Source organism: Dromiciops gliroides, chromosome 3 (assembly GCF_019393635.1).
Source record: "Dromiciops gliroides isolate mDroGli1 chromosome 3, mDroGli1.pri, whole genome shotgun sequence".
NCBI lineage: Eukaryota > Metazoa > Chordata > Mammalia > Microbiotheria > Microbiotheriidae > Dromiciops > Dromiciops gliroides.
Window position 1 is genome coordinate 614,774,473 of NC_057863.1, and position 22,924 is coordinate 614,797,396.

A 22,924-nucleotide genomic window follows, 5' to 3' on the forward strand; every position below is an offset into this window, starting at 1 on the left:
CCTGGTCCCACCTGACTGTTTGGATGATAATTTTGTATGTCCTGCCGATGGTGATTTTTACTTTGTGGGCGATGCGTTGTATTGAAGAATGGAAACATTGCCTGTATGTTTTTATAAGAGGGATGTGGGGTATCATAGAAAGAACCCTAGGTTTGGGATCAAGGACCTGGGATCTTTTCAGTCGTCCCTTCCCGTCCCAAACCCTATGATCCAGTCTCTTTCTCTTGTAGAGAATGAGCACAGCACACGAAGCCGGTGTATCTATGGTGGCCCAGTGGCCACTTCCATCTTTTCTTTCCTTCCTTCAGCTTTCTGGCATTCCAGGGGTTTTGTTCAAGTGCTCCATTTAAGACTGCTCTCTACCAGCTGCTCTGTAAGAAGGGCATTCCTCGGAGTCATAGCAAGCACAACTTGGATCATGGTGCTCCCTTCACATCTGCTGCCTTTCCCTCCATCCAGGCTCTTCTGAGGCAGTGACTCCACTGGCCGAGCCCTCACAAGGGTTTCCATAAGTGTTCCCACGATCCTCTAGTAAGGAGCATGACCTCGCGACCCATGTTCCAACACCCTGCCTGACATGAGGGAGGGTTCTCTCCAAAGCTACCACTGATCTCCAGACTACCAAATCCAATGGCCTTCTTTTTGACCTTTTTGTAACCTTTGAAATTATTGATCACCTTCTCCTTGACATTCTCTCGTTTTTCAAGACACCTTTCTCTTGATTTTCTTCCTACCATTCTGACCGCTCCTTTTCAGTTTCCTTTTCTAGCTCTTTATCCAGAAAATGCCTCTAACCATGCGTGTCCTGCAGGGCTCTGTTTTTTACTCTCTTCTCCCTTCTCCCTCAATCCTTTTCATCAGGTGATCTCATCAGCGCCTAGGGATTTAATTATCGGATCTATGCTGATGAATTTTAAATCTACCTATCTTGCTCTGACCTCTCTGCTGATCTGCAGTCTCCCATCTTACATCTTCTTTCAGACATCGCCACCTGAATGGGAGCTCAGGGAGCCTGGAAAAGAAATGGACCAAATGACAAGGCTTTTTGTATGAACTTTTTTCCCCTTCAACCTTCCTTTGGACTCACGTCATAAAGTAGCTACTTCTTTCCATGTGAAGTATTCGCATTGGCAGAGCCTTGATTTTTATCCTAAATCATTTAAATCTTCTTGTTCTTTTTCAGATTTATCAATTCACACTTTCTGCAAAGTGATCCCAAAGATCCTTTCATTGTAGCTCCATCCTCAACCCCTCCGTGTACATACTCTTGAAAACCATGTCAAGAAGAGGTCAGAGCCCTTCCCCATCCACATGGCAGATCCTTGGTCTAATCCATCTTGTAAATCTCTTTAGGGAGAAATTTCGTTGTAATAAGCCATCTTAAATGTGAAGAAATGCTCTCTTATCCCTATCCCTATTGGCCAGGGGCCACCACCCTAATCCAAATCAGCTTTTTCCATGATTTGAAAAGAGAAAAAGTTGGTGTTTTCTAGCAGAGGCACGGCCTCCTGTCTCCTGGTTTTTCTCGCCTGGAAAGGCCTCTCCAGGCTCCTCCCCATAGCTCAGGATGGTTGATGTTATAGAATTGGCGTGCGCTGTGCTCCAGTGCCTGTGTTTTTACATTCAGCTGTCACTGAACCAAGTGGAGGAATTAGTCACTTGGTACATCAGACAAGGAGGAAAAAGTGGCCTGGGACATCTGTGGAACATTAACGAACAGACAACGGGAAATCGTAGAGCTGTGGACTCTGCCATAGGAGTCCAGGAAACTTTCTGATCCACCCAAGACAGATGATGTCAAAAGGACTTCACTGCTTTGAGTTCATTCAGGAAGCATTTGTTAAGCACTAGGAATGTGTCAGACTGTGTGCTAGCCCCTGGGATCATGGGATGGTGGAAGAGTCAGAGGACCTGGGTTCAGATCCCACCTCCCTGTGGGACCCTGGGTAAATCACTCAACCTCCTTGGCCCTCAGTTTCTTATTCTGTAAAATGATGCTCTACATGGCCTTTGAGGTCCCTTGCCTAGATCCTACATCTAGAGTCCAGTAAGCCTGTGAAGTAATCCCTGCCCTCAGAAAGTTTACATTTCATTGGAGGAAACAACCTATACACAGATAGGGGTGTGTATATATATCTATATCTATATCTATATCTATATCTATATCTATATCTATATCTATATCTATATATATATATATATATATAGAGAGAGAGAGAGAGAGAGAGAGAAATTCTGCAAAGGGGAGGGGGCACTGAGGATTGGAGGGGGTCAGAAAGGCCTTTTGGAGAAAGTGGCCCCAGAGTGCAACCACAACAGTATCATTCACACATAGAGGCTAGACATACACTAATCTGTCAGCGAGGGCTCTTGGTCAAAGGTGACAGGATTTGTGCACAGTTTGTGGTAGATACATCCAGAGCTTGCCCCCTTCTGGAAGGCTTGCTCTAGAATACCGCCTTTTCTGGGCTATTGTTTTCCAAAGGTGACTCCATTCAGTTCAGCTTTAGTGCACCTTTCTGTAGTGCTTTAAGGTTACAAAGCACTTAGTTCATCTCCAACAACCTTTTGAGGTTATAGTTTAAATGTCGTCATTCCCATTTCAAGGCTGAGAAAACTGAGGCTCAACAGTAATGTGGCCGCTGGTAAGCACCAGAGCTAGGCTTTGGCCCCATGACTTGTTCGTCAGAATCCAGAAGTCTTTCTGCTAAACCATACTGTTCCCAGTTATCCAGGAATAGCAACAATGAATTACCTTGCCAAGTGTTCATTAAGCAAGATAATAAGGAAGTCTAGCTCCCCCCTCTTGTGTTGGCCTGGGAACCTAATTGATAAAGGTAATCGGGAGACAGACTAGCTAGGTGAACTTGGGTAAACTCCTTCATCCCTCTGGGCCTTGGTTTTGCCAGCCATAAATGAGTGGGATGGACAAACTCATCTCCATAAAGGGCCACGTGGTAGAGAGTTCATGCTTCTACAAGGCGTGAAGTCTTGGATTCAAATCCCCTGGATGATGAATGCCCCAACTTCCCCAAGTCTCCTCTCCATGGTGCTGTAGTGAGGGTTAGGTAAGAGAATCATGTAAGGAGTTTTGCAGACATTAAAGACGTATTTAAATGTGAATATTGTTACTATGAAATGTAGGCAAAGGAAGACCAGCCCAGCCTAAAAGTCCGTATTTAGGCTAGCTAGGAGTGTGTCAGCATCCTGGAAGAGCAGAAATTCATTGGCTGTTGTGGGAAGACACTAAGGGTTTCCCATTATTGAGCTGTCCCTAGAGGGAGACTGCACTTGGCTTTGTATGTGGCCAAGTCATGGAGACAGGGGATCTGCGCACTTTATTTCATGAGGCCACACCAGGCACCTTGAATCTCACTTGGGCACAGCATCCCTTCAGGCCTGCACTTGAAGAAGTTCCCCTGGTGACATTTTAAGTTTCTCCAGGTTCTTTAAGCAGTCTTTGATCCAGCCCTTCTCCTGTCTGTCTTTTTTCTTTCTGGTGTGTACATAGTATTCCAGGTTTGATCATATCAGGCCAGGGCATAGCACGGGGCTGGCAGTACCACGATTCCGTTACTGTAGATTTCATACTGTGGGTGCACTGAGTTTTCAGGCCACTAACCCCTCCCAGATTATTTTTCCATGAGGTGTCACCTAGGGGTGCCGCCCCCATTTCCTGCTTGATCAATGGCAAGACTTATCCCAATTTAATTTCTTCTTACTGGATTTCCTTGTTCTACTTTGTCAGAATCTTTTTTGAGATATCATGTCTGTTATCTGGTATCTTAGCTATTGCTTCCAGCCTTGGATCACCCAGAATTTTGTTCCATATCTCATTGTCTCCCTTCCCTGTATGTGTGAAAGCATTTCATCAAGGCATATGGATCTTTCTGTGAGGTTCTAAAGCTGGGAAGATTTAGGCTTGGGGTTGCCAGATATGTATAAAACTTTTAGATGTGCTCATGTAATGTCTAAAGTGGGGCCACTAGGTGGTACAATGGATAGAGGCCGGACCTGGAGTCAGGAAGACCTGAGTTTGGATCTGGCCTCAGACACTAGCTGTGTCACCCTGGACAAGTGACTTAATCCCATTTACCTCAGTTTCCTCATCTGTAAAGTGAGCTGGAGAAGGAAATGGCAAAGCACCCCAGTATCTTTGCCAGGCAAACCCCAAATGGGGTCATGAACGGTCAAACACAACCGAACGGTCAAACACAACCGAACGGACTCAGCAGCGGTAGCTAAAGTTCTGACCTTTGGGAGTGACTCGTTTTGTTTCTTCTGAAGAGTGAGGAAAAACAATCTGCTGGTGGTAGAAATAGGGTTTGCCGTGGGGCCTGCATGTATGGTGGTGTTAAGGAAGCAGAGGCATGTGGAAATCCCTCCCCCTGGTCAGGAAGTACACTCCAAGCTTCAGGCTCTCCTGAACATGGCCGGCATCTGTAGAGCCTGGGGGAGCGGCAAGGACTCCTCTCTCCTTCTGGCTTAGACAGTTTCTCAGCTCTGCCATATTTTAGCAGATCAGTGGACCTCTCTGTGCTTCAGTTTGCTCTTCTGTAAGATGAGATGGTTGGTCTCGGTGACCTCTGAGGTCCTCTCTCTGTATGATCTGATGATCCCGCAAGGCCAGTGAGCGTGAATGGCCAGGTTAGTAACTGGCCTTCCTCCAGGAAGGGTCCCAGAGCTGTTGGCATGGCTCTGAAATTTGGAGGGATGGCAACTTCTGCCATTGAGAGTCCTCTGGGCAAAGGGAAACAAGCGTTTATTTGTAGATTCTCCCAGCACACATGCTCTTAAGGGGTTTAGATTAATAGAAGAGGAGATACATCTAAATACATCACCAAATGTTTCAGTCAGAGCTAAGCTTTCTGGGAGCAGGGGCTATCAGCATTTTTGTCGGTATATCCTTAGTGCCTTGCACACAGTAGATGCCAAACACTTGTTGAATTGGACTGAACTATGGGAAGGGGGAAGGAAGCAAGCATTTATTAATTGCCTTCTACATGCCAGGCATTGTGCCAAGAGTTTTATTACAAATATTATCTTATAGTAAAAATGACAATACTGCCTAAATTTATTTACTTATTCAGTGCCATACCAATCAGACTACCTAAAAATTATTTTATAGAGCTAGAAAAAGTAATAACAAAATTCATCTGGAAAAACAAAAAATCAAGAATATCCAGGGAAATAATGAAAAAAAATTCACAGGAAGGTGGGTTAGCGGTACCAAACCTGGAGCTCTCTACTATAAAGCAGCAGTCACCAAAACTATCTGGTACTGGCTAAAAAATAGAGTGGTAGATCAATGGAATAGGCTAGGCTCAGGAAATGCAGTAGTAAATGACACTAGTAATGTAGTGTTTGATAAACCCAAAGACTCCAGCTTCTGGGATAGGAACTCAGTATTTGACAAAAACTGCTGGGAAAACTGGAAGATAGTATGGCAGAAATTAGGCATAGACCAACATCTTACACCTTATACTAAAATAAGGTCAAAATGGATACACGATTTAGACATAAGAGGTGATACCATAGATAAATTAGGAGAGAAAGGAATAGTCTACCTATCAGATCTTTGGAAAGGAAAACAGTTTATGACCAAACAAGAGATAGAGTATATTATAAAATGCAAAATGGAGGATTTTTATTATATTAAATTAAAAAATTTCTGTACAAACAGAAGCAATGCATCCAAAATTGGAAGGGAGGCAGAAAGCTGGGAAACAATTTTTATGACCAGTGCTTCTGATAAAGGCCTCATCTCTAAAATATATAGGGAACTAAATCAAATTTATAAGAATCCAAGTCATTCCCCAGTTGAGAAATGGTCAAAGGATATGAACAGGCAGTTTTCTGATGAAGAAACCAAAGCTATCTATTCCCATATGAAAAAATGCTCTAAATCTCTAATGATTAGAGAGATGCAAATTAAAACAACTCTGAGGTACCACCTGACACCTATCAGATTGGCTAAAATGACAAAAAAGGAAAATAATAAATGTTGGAGAAGCTGTGGGAAAATTGGAACACTTAATGCATTGTTGGTGGAGCTGTGAGCTGATCCAACCATTCTGGAGAGCTATTTGGAATTATGCCCAAAGGGTGATAAAGCTGTGCATACCCTTTGACCCAGCAATACCACTTTTGGGTTTTTTTTCCCAAAGAGATCATGGAAAGGGGAGAGGGACCCACATGTACAAAAATATTTATAGCTGCTCTTTACGTGGTGGCAAGGAATTGGAAGTTGAGGAGGTGCCCATCAATTGGGGAATAGCTGGACAAGTTGTGGTATATGAATACAATGGAATACTATTGTGCTGTAAGAAACAATGAATAGGAGGAGTTCAGAGAAACCTGGAGGGTCTTGCATGAACTGATGGTAAGTGAGATGAGCAGAACCAGAAGAACATTGTACACAGTATCATCAACATTGAGTGTTGATCTACTGTGATGGACTATATTCTTCTCACCAATGCAATGGTACAGAAGAGTTCCAGGGAACTCATGATAGAAGAGGATCTCCAAATCCAAGAAAAACAACAAAAACTGGAGTATAGATGCTGAATGAACCATACTATTTCTTTTGGTTTTGGTGCTGTTGTTTCTTTCTATTTTGAGGTTTTTCATCATTGCTCTGATTTTTTCTCTTATAACATGACTAATGCAGAAATAGGATTAATGTTATTATGTGTATATGTATGTATATATATATATAACCTATATCAGATTACCTGCTGTCTAGGGGAGGGGGGAGGGAGGGAGAAAAATCTGAAATTGTAAAGCTTGTATAAACAAAAGTTGAGAACTATCTTTACATGTAACAGAAAAAAATAAAATACTTTATTAATTAAAAACAAAAAACCAAAAAAACCCAAATATTATCTTGTTTGGTCCTCACGATAGCCCTGGGAAGTAGGTGCTAGTGTTATCCCCATTTATAGTTGAGGGAAATTGAGACAAACAGAACTTAAGTGACTTGCCCAGAGTCACACAGCTAGTAAGTGTCTGAGCCAGTATTTGAATTCAGGCCTTCCTGACTCTTAGATCAGCGTACTAACAAGGTCCAAAGAGCAGGTCCAGGCAAAATGCACTGAGAAGGGAGAGTTTGGCCGTTCCAGAGAGTGAGTAGTGTGAGCTGAGACAGGAAAGGGTAGATTGGAGCCAGATTGTAGAGAAGATCCAGAGTGTATTTTATTGGGTTGGTAATGAGTTTTGTAATGTATACTGTAAACACTTGGAGGGCAGGGTCTTTTTTTCATCTTTCTAGCCTTAGCACGTAGCAAACATAAGACTCTGAATACATAGTTGTGAATTAAGTAGAGTAAGGGATATGGTCGAAGTGTCAGTTGGATGGAAATAAATGGTAGTAAGCCTACATTTATTCACCCCACCCCAGTTGTTCACCCCGTACCCTACTCCTCTGACTGTTAGACTCAGCTCTTAAGAACAGAAATCCTGGGGACAAAAGTCCTGAATGGGAGAGAGGAGGGAGGAACCAGATTAGACTATAAATTGGGAAATGTTTAACAAAATTAAATAAATGAATGAATGAATGAATGAATGAATGAAAGAATAAGAATGTACTACAACACAGATAATGTTAATTTGTGATCTTCTCAGTCATTATGGGCTCAATAATCCATTTCTATTCACATTTGACACCACTGTTCTTGGAGAGGGCCATGAACCTGAAAATAATCCAAAAAAGGCCTCAGAGCCCCTCTGCCACCCTCAAATAACTACATTGTTAAATTACCAGGAAAGCCAGACACTTTTCTGTTAGAAGATGCTCTGAAAACCTTTTCCCTCTTAAAAACTCCATTTATTATGTGTTTTTTGTTTGTTTGTTTGTTTGGTTTTTGCAGGGCAATGAGGGTTAAGTGACTTGCCCAGGGTCACACAACTAGTAAGTGTCAAGTGTCTGAGGTTGGATTTGAACTCAGGTCCTCTGGAATCTAGGGCCAGTGTTTTATCTACTGTATCACCTAGCTGCCCCAAAACCCATTTATTATGAACTAATATAACTTTACATAAGAAATCTATTGAACATTAAATTGATAGCTTTTTATAAATTTTTAACCATGAAAATAACAACATTATCTTATCAGTGGTTCCTTCCCCAAATTAGGCATTTATATAGACTACACAGTGCTTGGTTATCCACTTTGAAAGCACAGAGCATTGGTGGGGTGGGGAGCTGATGTAGAGTCAGGCCCAGCCCAGGGGTAGAAGGATGAGATGGGACAGCCAGGCTTGCTCAGGAGGAAACGGAAAAAAGTCAAAGCAGGCTCATCACTCTTCTGTACCACATGGCATGAGGTTATCAAGAGAAATGCTGATTGTTTGGCTTCTAGTTAACATTAGAAGGGACTGGGAATTAAAAAAACATCAGAGTATAAGATTTTTCCATCTATTGACACTCCCGGTTCCTCTGTTGCTAAGAAGGCAAGGATGTATAGAATGTATGAGGACACTAGGAAGGGCATGTAGAACACTTTCCCAAATAACAACACAAATGTAGGCTTACTAATCCGTCCGAATATGCAAGGAAGTACATACATCCCTTCCCCTGCTCCCCTTGCCTCTTAATTAACTTGATTATCACCTCGAGGTGGAGGTTGGTCCTTTGTCAGCCCTGCTTTCTTAGCTCTTGTAGTATCTTGCTCCCAAGGAACCCACTTGAGATTTTTAAGAGAGACCATAATGTACTGGGGCCTTTTAATAATGATAAAATCCCTACCAAAGTAAGCATAGCCTAGGGGATGCAATGCTAGTGAGCCAGAATGAAGTTGTAGCAGAGAGGAATCGTGCCTTTGCCACTGTCTTTCAGGCCACTTGATGGTGTTTGGAGTCTTCCCTTGGGCCGATCGAGTCATCCAAAGGGAATGTCTGGGTTTGGACTCGCTGAGACATCTCTCTCCATGCATGGTTATAATCATGGCTGTTCTCTCCAGGGATAGAGCTGGAGCACAATCAGTCAGTGGGAGAAACACTTAAAACAATGATTATTAATCCAGAATGTGCAGTTTTCCCCATACGACCTCTAGATGAGCAGCGTGGGTTGTTGGTTTGGGGTTTGCCTGCAAGTTCTTTAGCAAATAGCCCTGGAGCACAGTTTGTTCCTGAACACGTGGCAGAAAACAGATTGAACTTTTCAAAGGGTGATGGTGGCTGGTCTGCAAATGGAAGTCTATAGTAAGAATTCATGAATTCATCAGGATGTGGTTTGCTTGAGACAAAGCCAGGAGAGGCAAAAGGTTGCCTTCCCCTGTCTATGAAGAAAGGATTGGTTTGGCTTGCAAACCTTTAAATCAGAAGAAAAATAGGGTCAAGTTTGACTTTGTTGGAAGGGAACAAACTTTTTAATCCCTTGAGCACATTAATTGTTTGTGTGGAGATAGATGACAGATTAGTTCTATCTCTTAATATAGGCCAGGCTGGACCCCTTTTATGAGTAGTTGGAGTTAATGTTAGTGTTTTGGAGAAAATCCCACCCTTCTCTCTGCCCAACTAAGCAAAGAAAAGAGCTTGTCCTTCCTAGGTCTGGAGAGCTTGGGGGGTTTTTGTTTTTTTTTTTAGTGAGGCAATTGGGATTAAGTGACTTGCCCAGGGCCACACAGCTAGTAAGTGTGTGTTAAGTGTCTGAGGTCAGATTTGAACTCAGGTACTCCTGACTCCAGGGCCAGTGCTCTATCCACTGTGCCACCTAGCTGCCCCAAGGGGGGATGTTCTAATGGCCCCATATGCCCATGGCTCTATGAACTCATGCAAGGGGACACTGGGCCATCTGCCCCTCCCTTCAGCTCAGCCATGCTCTCATACATGTCCTCCACAAGCTCCCCCACAGGAGCCCTGGCTGCCCTCTCATGAACCAAGGCCTTCCTTGAGCTCTCTTCACATCGTTCTTACTATGTCACCCACCCATTGTTTGTTCCAGCAGTATCTTTCTCTGGATGATGGTAAATAGCTAACCTTTTTGTGGGGCTTTTTACATGAGATTGAGCCATACCACAACCTTGTGATCCAGTCCTGCTGTTAGACTCTTCCTTCTGAAATTATCTTCTGGATATCTATATTTCTGGTTATTTACATGTTGTCTCTTGCATTACAATGGGAGCCCTTTGACAGCAGAGCCTTTGCTTTTCCTTGTATCTCTAGAACTTTGCTCAACATCTGGTCTATTGTAAGTAAGCACATGACAATTGCTTGTTGACTTGATTTGATATATTTGAATAGAAGAAACATCAGAGCAGATGACAGCAGAGGGAAGATCAGAAGGGACTGTGGGGAGCAAGTAGTATTCCAGTCTGCTGACCACTGAATCAGGGGATTTACCAGAATGAAAAGCCAGCCCTGGAAGGAATAGCAGGAGACTGACAGATGAAATGAAAGGAAGTTAATTAATTACAGGGGAGACTTTTGCAGCAGAGAGCTGCAGGTACCCTAAAGTCTCCCAAATCCAGTAATACCCATCTCTGAAATTCCTGGTTCTGCTTATGCTTCTACACTGTCCACCCAAGGTACCTGGACTGGCTAGGCAGGGCGTATGGATGTGCAGGGAGGGCTGGCACCTCTGATGTGCTGCACATCCATCTTTGGTGTTCACCTGGCACACAGTTCTCACCCATGGCTCCAAGAAGCATTAGTGGCCACAGCAGCCACACCCCAGTTAACTGTCTTGGCAGATGGGCTAAGCCAGGTTGACAATAATGTACAGATCTCAAACCCAACTTTATATTGCAAGATTTTTCAGAACACATTCTCAGTTTACTTTCATTCAATTTCGGGGAAATTTTTTCTTAAGTGACCATAGCTTAAAGACTTTGATTCGATTTGGTTTGAAGTATTTTGGCTCGCTTTAATGTTCTGTGGATAAGAGGGGCCCGAGCTTGGTTGGGGAGCTCTCGTGATATGGAGCCCACGGAGATTGGCAGGCGTTATGTTGACTTGAGTAGAGAGCTATGCTGCAGCCCTCCCAATATCAGGAGTCATTAATCCATCCACTTGACTAATCCATGTTGCCACAACTAGGGGATTCCTGGTTACCGGACTTCAACAAGGCTAGCCCTAGGTTATCAGGGGTGCTTCTGTGAGCTGGCCCTGGGGGTAAAATAGTCCCCGCTACTATATTGGGCACATGACTGGATTGGAAAGGTTTTCTGTAGTATGGTGTACATGTTGCACCAGGTTCTGCAAATGAATGGCCAGCAACCATAAGGGAGAGGGATGTCTTTTAAATAGAAACAATAATAAGCTGGACTTTTATGGAAACTTACTGGATTGTCAGTTCTGAGGACAAGGCCTGCCTCATTTCTCTTCACTTCCTGGTATAGTGCTTTGCTTGTAGCAGGTACTTAATTAATAATTTACTTGAATGAATACATTACATTCATATAGTTATTGACAGAGTGTTTTCACGTGGTTTGTCTTTGAGTCTCCTAACAGTGCTGTGGGGTAGGCAGCCCATGGAAACTGACCTTGGAGTGAACAGTTACCCCAAGGCTGTGCCCAAGGCTATATGGCTGGTAAATGGTGGCCCCTGGGTGCCACCCAGTGCTCTGGAGATGATGACAGGCAGTGCATATATGTCACTTGAAGGACGTTGGGCAAATTGACTCACCTCTGCCCAGCCCAGTTGCTGCTTCTATAATATGGGGGTAGTAGAAGAAGGTGGTATGAGAGATGCTCTCTTAGGGCCCTTTTAGCAGTCATGGTTTGTGATCCCATGAGATCCTGACGGTACTGTACCTGTGAGGGGTCTCACAAGGTGGGGAGCTGGGTGTTAGAATAGTACCTTCAGGTGACAAGGTTTAGAATGAATAGAGTAGCATAATGGAAGTCATTCTGGATTGAGTGCCACCCTGATTGGAAGACCAGCTTTGCCTCTTAGGCCATGTATATGCAAGCCTACCTTGGGAGTGTGCCGACCCCTAAGCCCACTGTGCATCTGTCTGTGAGCCTGGGGGCCACCTGTTATGTAACTCTTTTTGTCCTGATGTTCCATAGTTCACATCGGTATAACCCTTCCATTCCCATGAAGATGTAGGTGCTAAACAGATGGGCTTTTGTAGTGATGTACTTTTATGAGTATCTTGTGTCATCCAAAGAACCACATGGTTTCTCAGATGCAGTTCCTCTGATCATTCTGTTCTGGGCGTGTCAGCTTGGCTACTTGCAGCACCCTTCCCAGCAGCGTGAATTACCTGTCCAAGTACGTGTCATAGTCTAGGTGGTCTGCTGCATTCTTCATCTGTTTTGTTTTCCATGCTAGAAAAACGTGACTGTATAGTCAAGCAAAACAAGCCAATACTTTGGCCATGTGTGAAAACAGGTGTCTCAAACAGGGTGACTTTATTACTGTCATCTCAAACTAAATTTTCACTTTGAAAAACAACATAACAGAAATTTAGACTTTCATAGGTCATCTTTTTTCTTTGTATATCGAGATGTTTATGTTTGTTAGTGAATGTTAAATTCACAATAGAAAAAAAAATCCCAACTCTCACCTCGAGTATATCCTACTGCTGAGGTCCTGTGGTCTTTTGGGGTCAAGTGTTATTATTATCATTGTTGCTATTATTGTTTATTTTCATATCGATTTTGCTTTTGTCTTTCCTTTCTCAGAGTGACCAGCAGTTGGATTGTGCCTTGGACTTAATGAGGCGCCTGCCTCCTCAGCAAATTGAGAAGAACCTCAGCGACTTGATTGACTTGGTAAGTGCCTGGCTTCAGAGCCTTGGGGTTGGCCGGCCAAGGGCCATGGGCCTTTTCCTCCCGGAGCCAGCCTGCTGTTGGCAGGAGAAATATCTCTGATCAGGGGTCGGGGTTTGGGGTCCGGGCGAAAAAGGAGACTGAAAACCTGGCCACGCCAAGCTGGAGCTTCAGAGGTTTTGCACAGGAGCCTGCCTCTGCTGGAGCCTGTAAAGACAGGGAAGTGTGGAGGAGGCTAGCAGGCAGCTGTTCTGGCTAGGGTTGTAGAGTCACTCATGAAGCCAGCCTCCCGGGCCTCCCAGCCTCTGGCAGCACTGCACAGCACTGCACTCGGATGTGTCCCAAACAGCATTTCACACAGCTCTTGCCCTCATAGAGCTTACAGTCCTGGGAAGACAGCTCACCCCTGTTACTCACACAGATGAAATATCGCAGGCATGTAGCCAAAGACAATAAGGCAACAAATTAGGGTAGTCAGTCATTTAACATCTATTAAGTACCTACTATGTGCCAGGCATTGTGCTAAGTGCTGTGGATGCAAAGAAAGGCAAAAGATGGTCTCTGCCCTCAGGGTGCTCACAGTCTAATGGCCAGACAACATGAGAACAATTGTGTATAAACAAGATACATACTGGATAAATTGGAGGTCATCAACACGGTGAAGGCACTTGCATTGAGAGAGACTGGGAAAGGCTTCTTGGAGAAGGTGAGGTCTCAGCTGGACCTTGAAGGAGACCAGAGAATCCAGGAGGGAGAGCGTTCCAGGCACGGGGCACAGCCGGGGAGACAGCTGGTCTGGAGATGGAGCCAGGGTCCCTGGAGGGCAGAGGGTGTCAGGGCTCGGGGCTAAGGGGGGAGCCAGCTCAGTAAGGACTTTGAATGACAAACAGAGGCATTTATACTGGAGTTCAGTTGTGGGGTGATGTGGCCAGGCCTGCTCTTTATCACTCTGATGGCTACTTGGGGGTGGGGCAGGCCGGCCCCTCCCAGCAGCCGCCGTAATAATGGTCTGGGCAGGAGGGGATAAGGGTCTGCACCCAGGAAGGGGCAGGGGCAGTGGCAGAGGAGAGAGGAGGGGGCATACTCGGGAGACATTTGTGGACAAAGAAGTGTCCTTCATTATCAACTTTTTGAAGCAGGGCAGTGTGGTGGAATGGAGTGCTACAAGGTACATCTCACAAGGACATCATCCCCATTTTTATGGGTCAGGAAACTGAAACTCAGAAAAATGAGGATTTCTTCAAGATCATACAGGTAGCAGAAAGCACCAGGGTCCGTGTTCTTGCATTGCACATTGCCTCATAAGAGTCAGTAGTTGTCTGTTTCTATCAGTAATACATATGAGCTGTTTTATTAGTTGAGTGCCTACTATGTGCTAGGCACCGTGCTAAGTAAGCATGGGACTTAAAAAGAAAGGCATGAGGGGGCATTATACAAACAAGTGTGCCGGACATGCTGTAGACAGGAGCAGCCTTGAGGGCTTCATGTACAAGGTGGGATTTTAGCTGGGCCCCAAAGGAAGCCAGAAGATGGAGATGAGAGAGAGGACTGCAGGCATGAGGGACAGCCCCAGAGAATGCCCAGCACCAGTAGATGGAGGAACAAAAGCATAAATCTCTGCCACTGGCCACTGTTGGGTCTGGGCTCTCCCAGCCTCAGCTGTGCATCGAGGCCAGTGAGTCTTAGCTGGTACCTACTTCATGGGAATGCTGTGAAGGTGAACGAAGTATAGTGGACTCGTCTTTGTCCGAAATGGCTGAGGAACAGGGCGCCCTTGGCAGTCAAATACTCTTGTTAACTGATGGTCCCCACTGACATGGGTTGTAAATTTCTGTAGACACTTGAGAAGTCTTGGACTGTGCCGGGCACATTTTAAACCTCGATTTAGAAGGAATTCCAGGATCTTGTCAATTAAACACAAGGTGTTTTTGTATAGGAGAGAGGAGGGAACATGAAAAAAAAAAATGGAGAGGCAGAGGATGCGGTAGGCTCAGACTTGTGTTCCAGCTCCACCCTGGGCTCTCTTGGTGACCCTGGACAGAGCCTCTCACCTCTGTGGGCCTCACTCTCTTTATTTACTAAAACGAGGAAGCTGAATTAGCTTTTTCCTTTCCTCTCAATCTGCATTCTAAAGTTTCTCCCAGCTCTCCTGTTCCTTGTTCTAAGGTCTCCTCCTTAGCTCTGACATTCTCTCTGCTGAGGGCCCTTCTGGCTCTGACATGGTGTGTTCTAAGGCCCTTCCAGCTCTGATACTCTACATTCTCCATGTCTCTCCCAGCTCTGACCTCCTGTGTTGTAAGGGCCATCCCAGCACTGACATTCTGGGTTCTGTGACTCCTCCCAGTTCTGACATTCTCTATCCTAAGGGCCCTCCCAGATCTCATCTTCAGTAGACCTGTGATCTTTAGTGAGGCAATTGGGGTTAAGTGACTTGCCCAGGGTCACACAGCTAGTTAAGTATTAAGTGTCCGAGGCCGGATTTGAACTCAGGTACTCCTGACTCCAGGGCCGGTGCTCTGTCCACTGCGCCATCTAGCTGCCCCAGACCTGTGATCTTGAACAAATTGTGCTCAATCTCCATTGACAGACACTATAACCAGTATAGGAAATACTCTTTTTCTTTTAGTCTTTGTCATCAGTGTTATTATAACTAAACTCCGGTTATATGAGCTCACTATCTGTTTTATGCTGGGTGTTTTACTGTATTTGTGAGCAGTTAAGTCCATCAGTAGTTTCTTTCTCTTGAATATTCCCCAATTTTAAAAGTTTATGACTTTTCCCTGAATTCTAAGACCAGATTGGAACCCCAGAATAGCCGCCTTTGTTGCATGTACCCAGTGATTAATCCGATGTTGCAGAATTAGGTAAACTATTTTGTGCAAATTGTATGCATTCCTCCCATGCACACCTGCCCCAAATGATGAAGAGGACATTGTTTTTACAACAGCCCCAAAATGCTGGAGTTTTCAGACTGACAGGAATTTTAAGGACTTGCCAACATTCTCCAGAAAGGAAATGTCATTCCTTAGATCTCTTTGCCAGGGAACTGTAGGGGAATTCATCTGGCCCCGCTGCAGATGAGTATTGGAGAGAAGTACTCAGCCAGACTGGGGCAGTCTACTTTGTTCTTCTGTATAGTCTTAAGGTTTACAGAGCATTTTTACATATATTTCCATTCATCCTCCATGGAGCCCCATGAAGTAGATCCTGTTGGCATTATTGTCCCCATTTTACAGTGGAGGAAACTGAGGTTCAAGGAGGAAGTGACTTGGGCACTTTGGAAAATAATTTTTTATTTTTATTTTTATTTTTGGTGGGGCAGAGGGTTAAATGACTTGCCTAGGAACACACAGCTAGTAAGTGTCAAGTGGCTGAGGCCAGGTTTGAACTCGGGTCCTTCTGAACATAGGGCCTATGCCTTATCTACTGCGCCACCTAGCTGTACTTGGACACTTTGGAAAGTTAGTCAGGGACCAGATTAGAGACCTTGTCTCTCCAGATTTCCTTTCCTATCCAGACATGTGCCTGCTCCTTTCTGTTGTGGCAGCCTTCTTGAACCTAGACGTCTTTGACCAAGTCACTTTCCCTTTGTGCCTCAGTTTCCTCAGCTGTCAGAGGAGACTAGTAAGATTTGTAGGACCCTGACTCACAAGGTTGTGTGGCTTCTGTACTTGTAAGGTACTTTGCAACCCACGAGGGCCAGGTAAATGCCAGTTACTTGTGATCTGTGCATTCATCTGTCCCTTGTGTTTCAATGCCCCCTGGTGCACTGTGGGTGGGCTCTGCCCGTGTTTAAGTGGTCTTAAAAATAAAAATGTAGCTGTTTAGTCCAGGAGGCCCGTGAGCAGAGACTTGTGGAAGAAGGTCAAAGTTGGAAAAGCCAGAGGAGCCCTTTCAGCTCTCAGATGTCTTTGACCTCCTCCGGCATCTCTATGCTTATTGGCAGGGTGAGGCAAGTCTTGGCAGAGGTTATATTGGAGCCCTCAACTAAGGCATTCACATCTTCGAATTGGCGCTCCTCCAGGCCATCAGTCCTTTGCTTTTTAAAAGCAAACCAAAAATAGCCTGAAATATGCTTATCTGCTCAGAAAACCTTCCTGTGTGTTACAAGTTGGCAGTTTCCATGGCTTTCCCACTGGCCCTGAGGCCTGTTCTGTCCCTTAGGCATCCTGGTTTTTCCTGAAGCTAGGAGTAGGAATCAAAGCAGCTCGAGCCTCCTGTTTTGTCCTTTGTGGAAAGGGTCCTTTGAGGAAGAGTTTGTGGCATATGATTGAGGTAGAGGTAATGTCCTGACACTTTGACCAGGCAGCTGATAATTTGATCTGTGATGGTCTCAGCATGTTTCTCCTTCAGTAGCGGGAGGTCCCCTCCAGAAATAGAAAGGGCAGGCCTAAGCACAGCTTTGTATGGTCAAGCCGAGTGCGAGAACATGCTCCCAGATGCCCAAGGCAGGATAGGCTCACAGAAGGTCATTCTGTCCTTTGTTGGCAGAGCACTCAACCACAAAGGAGTCATTTCTCACTTGGTGTGGTTAATCCCCATTTAGATCAGAAAAAGGGGAAGAAGATGGGGATTCGCATAGTGGGATTGTAAGAGTAAGAATCTTGGGGACCATCTGGTTACTTCCCAGACGAGGAAATTGAAGCCCAGTGATGTTCAGTGACTTGTCCAGGCACACACAGTTTGGAAATGGCCAGGCCCGTGTTTGAACTCCAGATACTGTGTTCTTCCCATAGTCCCATTGGTCCAATGGCATTATTATATGGGAGGCAGCTCAGTATAGGGTGAAAGGTCCCTGAACTGGGAATTGAACTATTTGAGTTTGAGCCTTGGCCTGCCTTTGAGCCTCAGTTTCTTTGTCAACCCTGATGATAAATGCACAACAAAGGGGCCTCTTCAAGACAAGAACTTTGGCGAGATTCTATACAGCCTGTAGCTCAGTGAAGTCTGCTCCCAAGAAGGCTGACCGGCAGGGCTTGCTCACTCACTCCATGGGTGGTCTCTTCAGCTGCCACATCCAGATGGGGCCTTGTTATCTGAGTGAATAGGGCCGACATGTGGAAATTGCACTCTCTGGACTTATTTGCACCCATTTCTCTGCCTTTTCTCCCCCGTCCCGTTGGGTGGCTCCATCTGAGAGCCAACTTTACACAGAGATGCCCAGCGAGGTCAGTGGTGCAGGTGGTGCTGGCACCATTGTGCTCATCCTCGGAGCGGCAGAGCTTGGAAGAAACCTTCGGGAAAGCTGCAGGTGTCCTGAACCTTCTCCCGGGCACAGAGCCCTCCTTGGAATCCTGCTTTTAAATGCACAAATTACAGCCTGTGAGCTTAGCAAAGGAAACACATCTAGAAATCCAGTTATTAAAGATTTTAAGAATAGTCTCATGGACCCTGTTGGCCTCCAGCATCCCTCATTTTCCATGTGATTGTTGACCCAGCAAGGTTAAGTGAGGAGTAGAGACAAGTAAATAGCAGAAGGAAGATTCAAGTGCTAAAGGGGAAAACTAGGAAGGATAGAGAAGCTGAAATAAGGCACATTGGGGCTCAGTGTCCGGACAAACTTTGTGACCTTTTGTGCTGGGGGCCTCCCCTTCCCCAGGGAGCTCCTGGCAGAGGCTGCATGGCCACGTGGAGGAGGGTTTCACTGGCCAAGCTTGTCTAGGGATCAGTTGGGTGGGTGAGGTGGCTGCTGAGGTACCCTTCAAACTCAGATATTCTGAGATTCACAGACCACATTTCCCGACTCCATGGAAACTTGGAAGAGGTTGGGTGTGGTGCCCAGCTGGTAAGTGGGTGATAAAGCTGGGACTCAGGCCCAGACCTTCTGACCCCCAGGTCAGCTTTCCTTCACCTTACTGGCTCCGGCCCAGGGGAGAGAATTGCTGTGAATAATGGGTACTTGTGTAGTCAGACCCACAAGACCTCTGCCGACAGCTCTGATAGATCCTATGGGAGAGCCTGCATTTGAGAGTTGCCATTTTATAAGGGAAGATGCACAGCAGCCAGAGGCCTCTAGCAGGCTTGCAATGAACTCCATTCCCTGGAAAGCTGTGGGGAGGATTTTCATCTTGTGTGGAGCATTTTATGTGCCCTCCCCCCAACCCTGAATCCCCAGGGGAAATTGTACTCCCAGACCTGCTTTGCCCTGCTGGGAGGCAGATGTCCTTGCTTAAAGGTAAGTCCTTCCTTAGCTTAAGGAAGACAGCAGAGGGGGTGGGGGGCTCAGGCTGAATTGAGAGCCAGTGACTTGGTTTCTTTTAAAAGAGGAAAGATGGAACATCTTGGAGTCTCCTTCTCTTCCCAACCTGTCCCTCTCAGCACTTAGGACTGGAAGGTATAACTTTCATTCATCCTATTTAGGAGGAAAGAACAGTTCTCTCCAGACCCATTTGGACCAGTACTGCTTCATAGCAAATGAATGGAGGGAGGGAGATGGACTCCACCACCAGCCTCTCTGAAGGCCTCTGCTCTCTGGCAGTGTAGTGACTGTGCCATTCCTCCCCCGTCTGGCTGGCTGGGCCCAGCATAGGGCCCCCATTGAGTGCTTCTGAAATGTTTCTTCAGTTGCTGCTTAGTAGATGGTTGTGTGCTCTGCAGTGGTCATCCAGTAGTCCTTTCCAGGAACACTGATGAAGCAGGCAGAACACGGTGCTGCCCGGTGCTGGGGACGAGTTCACATTCGATGTGGCTGCTGCCTCCTGGGAGCGGCCTTAGTTGGTGGCTCCCATGTAGAATAGGCAGCTCTGACATTCTTGTGGGGGCTCCACTTAGGGAGTCATCTCAGTGTTCCCAAGGGAAGAAACTGTACGCTGCATGGCAGCTCCGGCCGAGGGCTTGGATTTCCTCCCAAGGCAGGTGTTTGGAAGGGATGCTTTTTGCCCCAAATCATCTCTCTTTCCCCCCACACTCTAGGCTCTCTTGCCATTGAGATGACCTGGTCTCGGATAGGAAATCTGTTCTGTTTACTGCTCAGACCTTCCTGAAGAGTTGGGAATGGATCTCCCCCCATCTCTCATCTGATTAGACATTGACTCCTGTATCCCCTTTAGAGAGGACGGGGTGGAGAAATCCCAGTAGAGTGATTTCCCAGCCTTTCCCCTTCCCTCCCTTGTTTTAGCCTTGATCAAGCCTCCTGGAATCCTGGTGTGGGACCTTAGGCAGGTAAGACCCATCACTTCTCAAAGCTTGGAGTTCTCACCACTAAGGACCAGAATATGTTCGCCTCTGTGGTACAGAACTGTAGGGAGGCCGGCCCTGTGTCAGCCTGAAAGTGCTGTCCACAGCGGGGATCTCGTGTTTTGGATACACAGCCTATCTTTCCACCTCCCGGTTCCACCATAAATTCCTTAAGGACAGGATCCGCTGTCTTTCATCTTTGTGTCTCCAAAATGTCTTCACTTTGCACACCATAAGGGTGTGCTTGTTTGGATTGAATGTAAGTCCATCAGATATTAGAATTGTATGAACATGGTTCAATACCTTAAAAAATAATTCTGCCAGCCTGTATATCTCTGATGTTCCGGTAAACCTAAATGATTTTTCTAAGTTAAAGGGGGAAAAAAGACATTCATCATGGGGTAAGCTCTCTGAGGAAAGGGGTCCTGTCCTCCCTTTATTCTGCCCCTTTGGGATTCTTGGAGCCAGCCCTGGCCTCTGTGCTGGCCCACAGGAGCCACTTGGGTGTGGCCTCCCCGCCCCTGCCCAGCTTGTCTGCTGCAGTTCTCTGCCTGGTCTCTACATCGTGGTCATTTCTTTGCTTTCTTGGTTCTTTTCTATATGAGCCCAGAAGCATCATTTATGCAGAGCTAAGACTTAATCTGCACACTTCAGGTGTTGTCAGTATACAGCCTTTGTGCCCTGCGTCCCTCACAGGCACCACCAGAAGGGAATACTTTGGTGTGGGCTGTAGTTGGTGAGAATGCAGTCTGCTGTTTGGATGAATTACATTGCTGTGCCAACTGGGAATTCCAGACTTCTTTTCACTTTAGTGACAGTTCCCAGTATCTCCCTTCCATTAACTGTTGGGATGACTAACAGAGCTAAAGTTACTATGGAAATGATCACTTGAGCTTTTCAGCCTGTAGTATGGGTCTGACAGTGGCCGTGTGGATGTGGCCTGTGAGTCAGAAAAGCCCAGGTTAGAATTGGAGTCCTGCCACCTCTCTCCTGCTCCCGATTACCTATGTGATAGCCCAGGATAACAGCCTCTCTGGGTCTCAGTTTCCTTATCTGCAAGATGAGCTGTCTTAATTAGGTCATCTTTATGGTCTCTTTAGATTCTCAAATTTATGTTCCTCTTCCCCTGATCTTGGGCTCTGCGCTCACTAAACCTCATTGTTCTTGTCCTCTGAACATTAGCTATATTTCAGTTCAATTCAGTAAACATTTATTAAGCTTCTGCCATTTATTTATAAATCACTTTTCTGAATGTTGGGGATAGAAACCCAAAACACTTCCTGCTTCAAAGTGGGTGGTGGGACATGGAGAGCACACAGGAGATGCAGATAAGTATAGTACAAGGTAAGCCTGAAGTGAGAACTTGTGAAAAGCACTAATTTGGCATGGGGGCCAGGAATCAAGGAAGGAGGAGGAGGAGGTAACACCTGAATGGATCCTTAAAAGAAGGTAAGGATTCTAAGAGCAGAAATGAGGAGCAGGTATATCACAGGAATAGGGACCAGTCCAGGCAAGTGCCCTGAGGCAGCACCAGCCTGCGAGAAGCTCCTCTGACCTGGAACCAAATCCATGGATGGGGAGAATAGTGTGAAATAAGAGGCAGAGGTCGTGACTGGGGAGCCACTGGAGCTTTTGAGCAGGGGAAGGCCATGCATGCACCTCCTCACTGTGGTCTCTTCTCTCGTTGCCCTCCAAACCCCAACTCCACAGAAGAGTTCATTTGTTTAGCTCAGTATATTCTGAAGCCACGGGTGCTTGTCTTTGCCTGGAACATCGCCTCTGGAAGGGGGTGTCACTAGCCAACGGTCCCCTTGTTCCATTCACCACTTCACAGACCAGGAACCCTTCCCTGGCCCTGGCCACTCTTCCATAAGGATGAAAGTACCTTAAGGTCTTACTCTCCTGTGTTTCAGTCCCCAGCACTTAACATAGTACTTAGCACATAGTACTTAGTTTAGGAAATGCTTATCTATCCATCCAGTCATGTGAAGGAAGCTTCCTTTTGACCTTGAAGCATACAGCGGACTCTTGGGAAGGCTTGGGGGCTCTGTCCTGCTGTGGTTTGACTGTTGTCCTCCTGAAGTTCAGATTCCAGATGTGCTGATGTGTCCTTTGGTCGGGGTCCCTCCAAATTAATTGAGGACCCAGCTAGAGGCCTCAGTCACTGCACAGCCTCATCAATAACAGCTGCTCACATTTGGGTGCTGATCTCCTTCTGGCATCCCTGTGAGGTAGGTGGGCCAAACGTCATCCCCGTCTTACACATGAGAAAGCTGCCAGGGCCTGCACCTGAACCAGGGCTTTCCTTCTCACTCCAGGCCTATCTGTTCTCCACCACAGCACGTTGTCTTGCTCTCACCCCTGTTTCTGCATTCTGTAATGCTCCTGATTCAGGGGGACCATTTCTCTTCTTAAGCCACCCAGCTGACTTGAATCCTCCTGCTACATGGAGCTTCTTACTACCTCGAGGTTTTTGGAAACAGGAAAGAATGTTGTTTGCACAGGTTTATGAGTGTTAGAGCTGGATGAAAGCCTAGGGGAGCATGAAAAGGAGAAGAGTTGCTGCCCACCATCCTGGCCTTGGGGACTTGGGGGGGGGCAGTTCAGGAACCTACCCTGCACTGCCCCCTGGAAGGACAGACTCCAGGACCTGGGGTTCGAAGCGATCCCAGCAGAGCGAGGGGCCCTCAGATTATCAACTGAGAAGCGTCACAGCCGCATGTGTGTGCCGCTGGGGTCTGTGCTTCTGGGTCACCAGCAGGACAAATAAAAGGAGTCTGACCCAACAGCGGCTCTTCATTATCATCTCTTGCTGCTTTTCCCCAGAAGGCCAGGAACTGTGTATTAGGACACCTGGCTTCTGGTGGTTGGGAAGTTGGGCCCCGCCTGCCCCCAAGCATCCTTCCTCAGTGTGTTTTTACAGGTGCTGCCGGTCACAGCTCTTGACTTTGCACAGTGGTGCATTATGAGCCAGTTAGGGCTTGCAGAGCTTAGCTCATTTAGCCTGGAAGGGAGGAGATTTCAGAGGTCTTTG

General features: G+C 46.0%; 1 protein-coding gene across 2 annotated transcripts in view; it reads left to right on the forward strand.

Annotated features, from left to right (window-relative positions):
- The window catches only part of CAPZB (capping actin protein of muscle Z-line subunit beta), a 162,656-nt gene that overhangs the window by 58,993 nt on the left and 80,739 nt on the right, over positions 1 to 22,924 (forward strand). For both annotated transcript variants that reach the window (XM_043995416.1, XM_043995417.1), the window contains exon 2: positions 12,628 to 12,717. In XM_043995416.1, the coding sequence (XP_043851351.1) occupies positions 12,628 to 12,717 (90 nt within the window). The remainder of the gene's footprint in view (positions 1 to 12,627; positions 12,718 to 22,924) is intronic.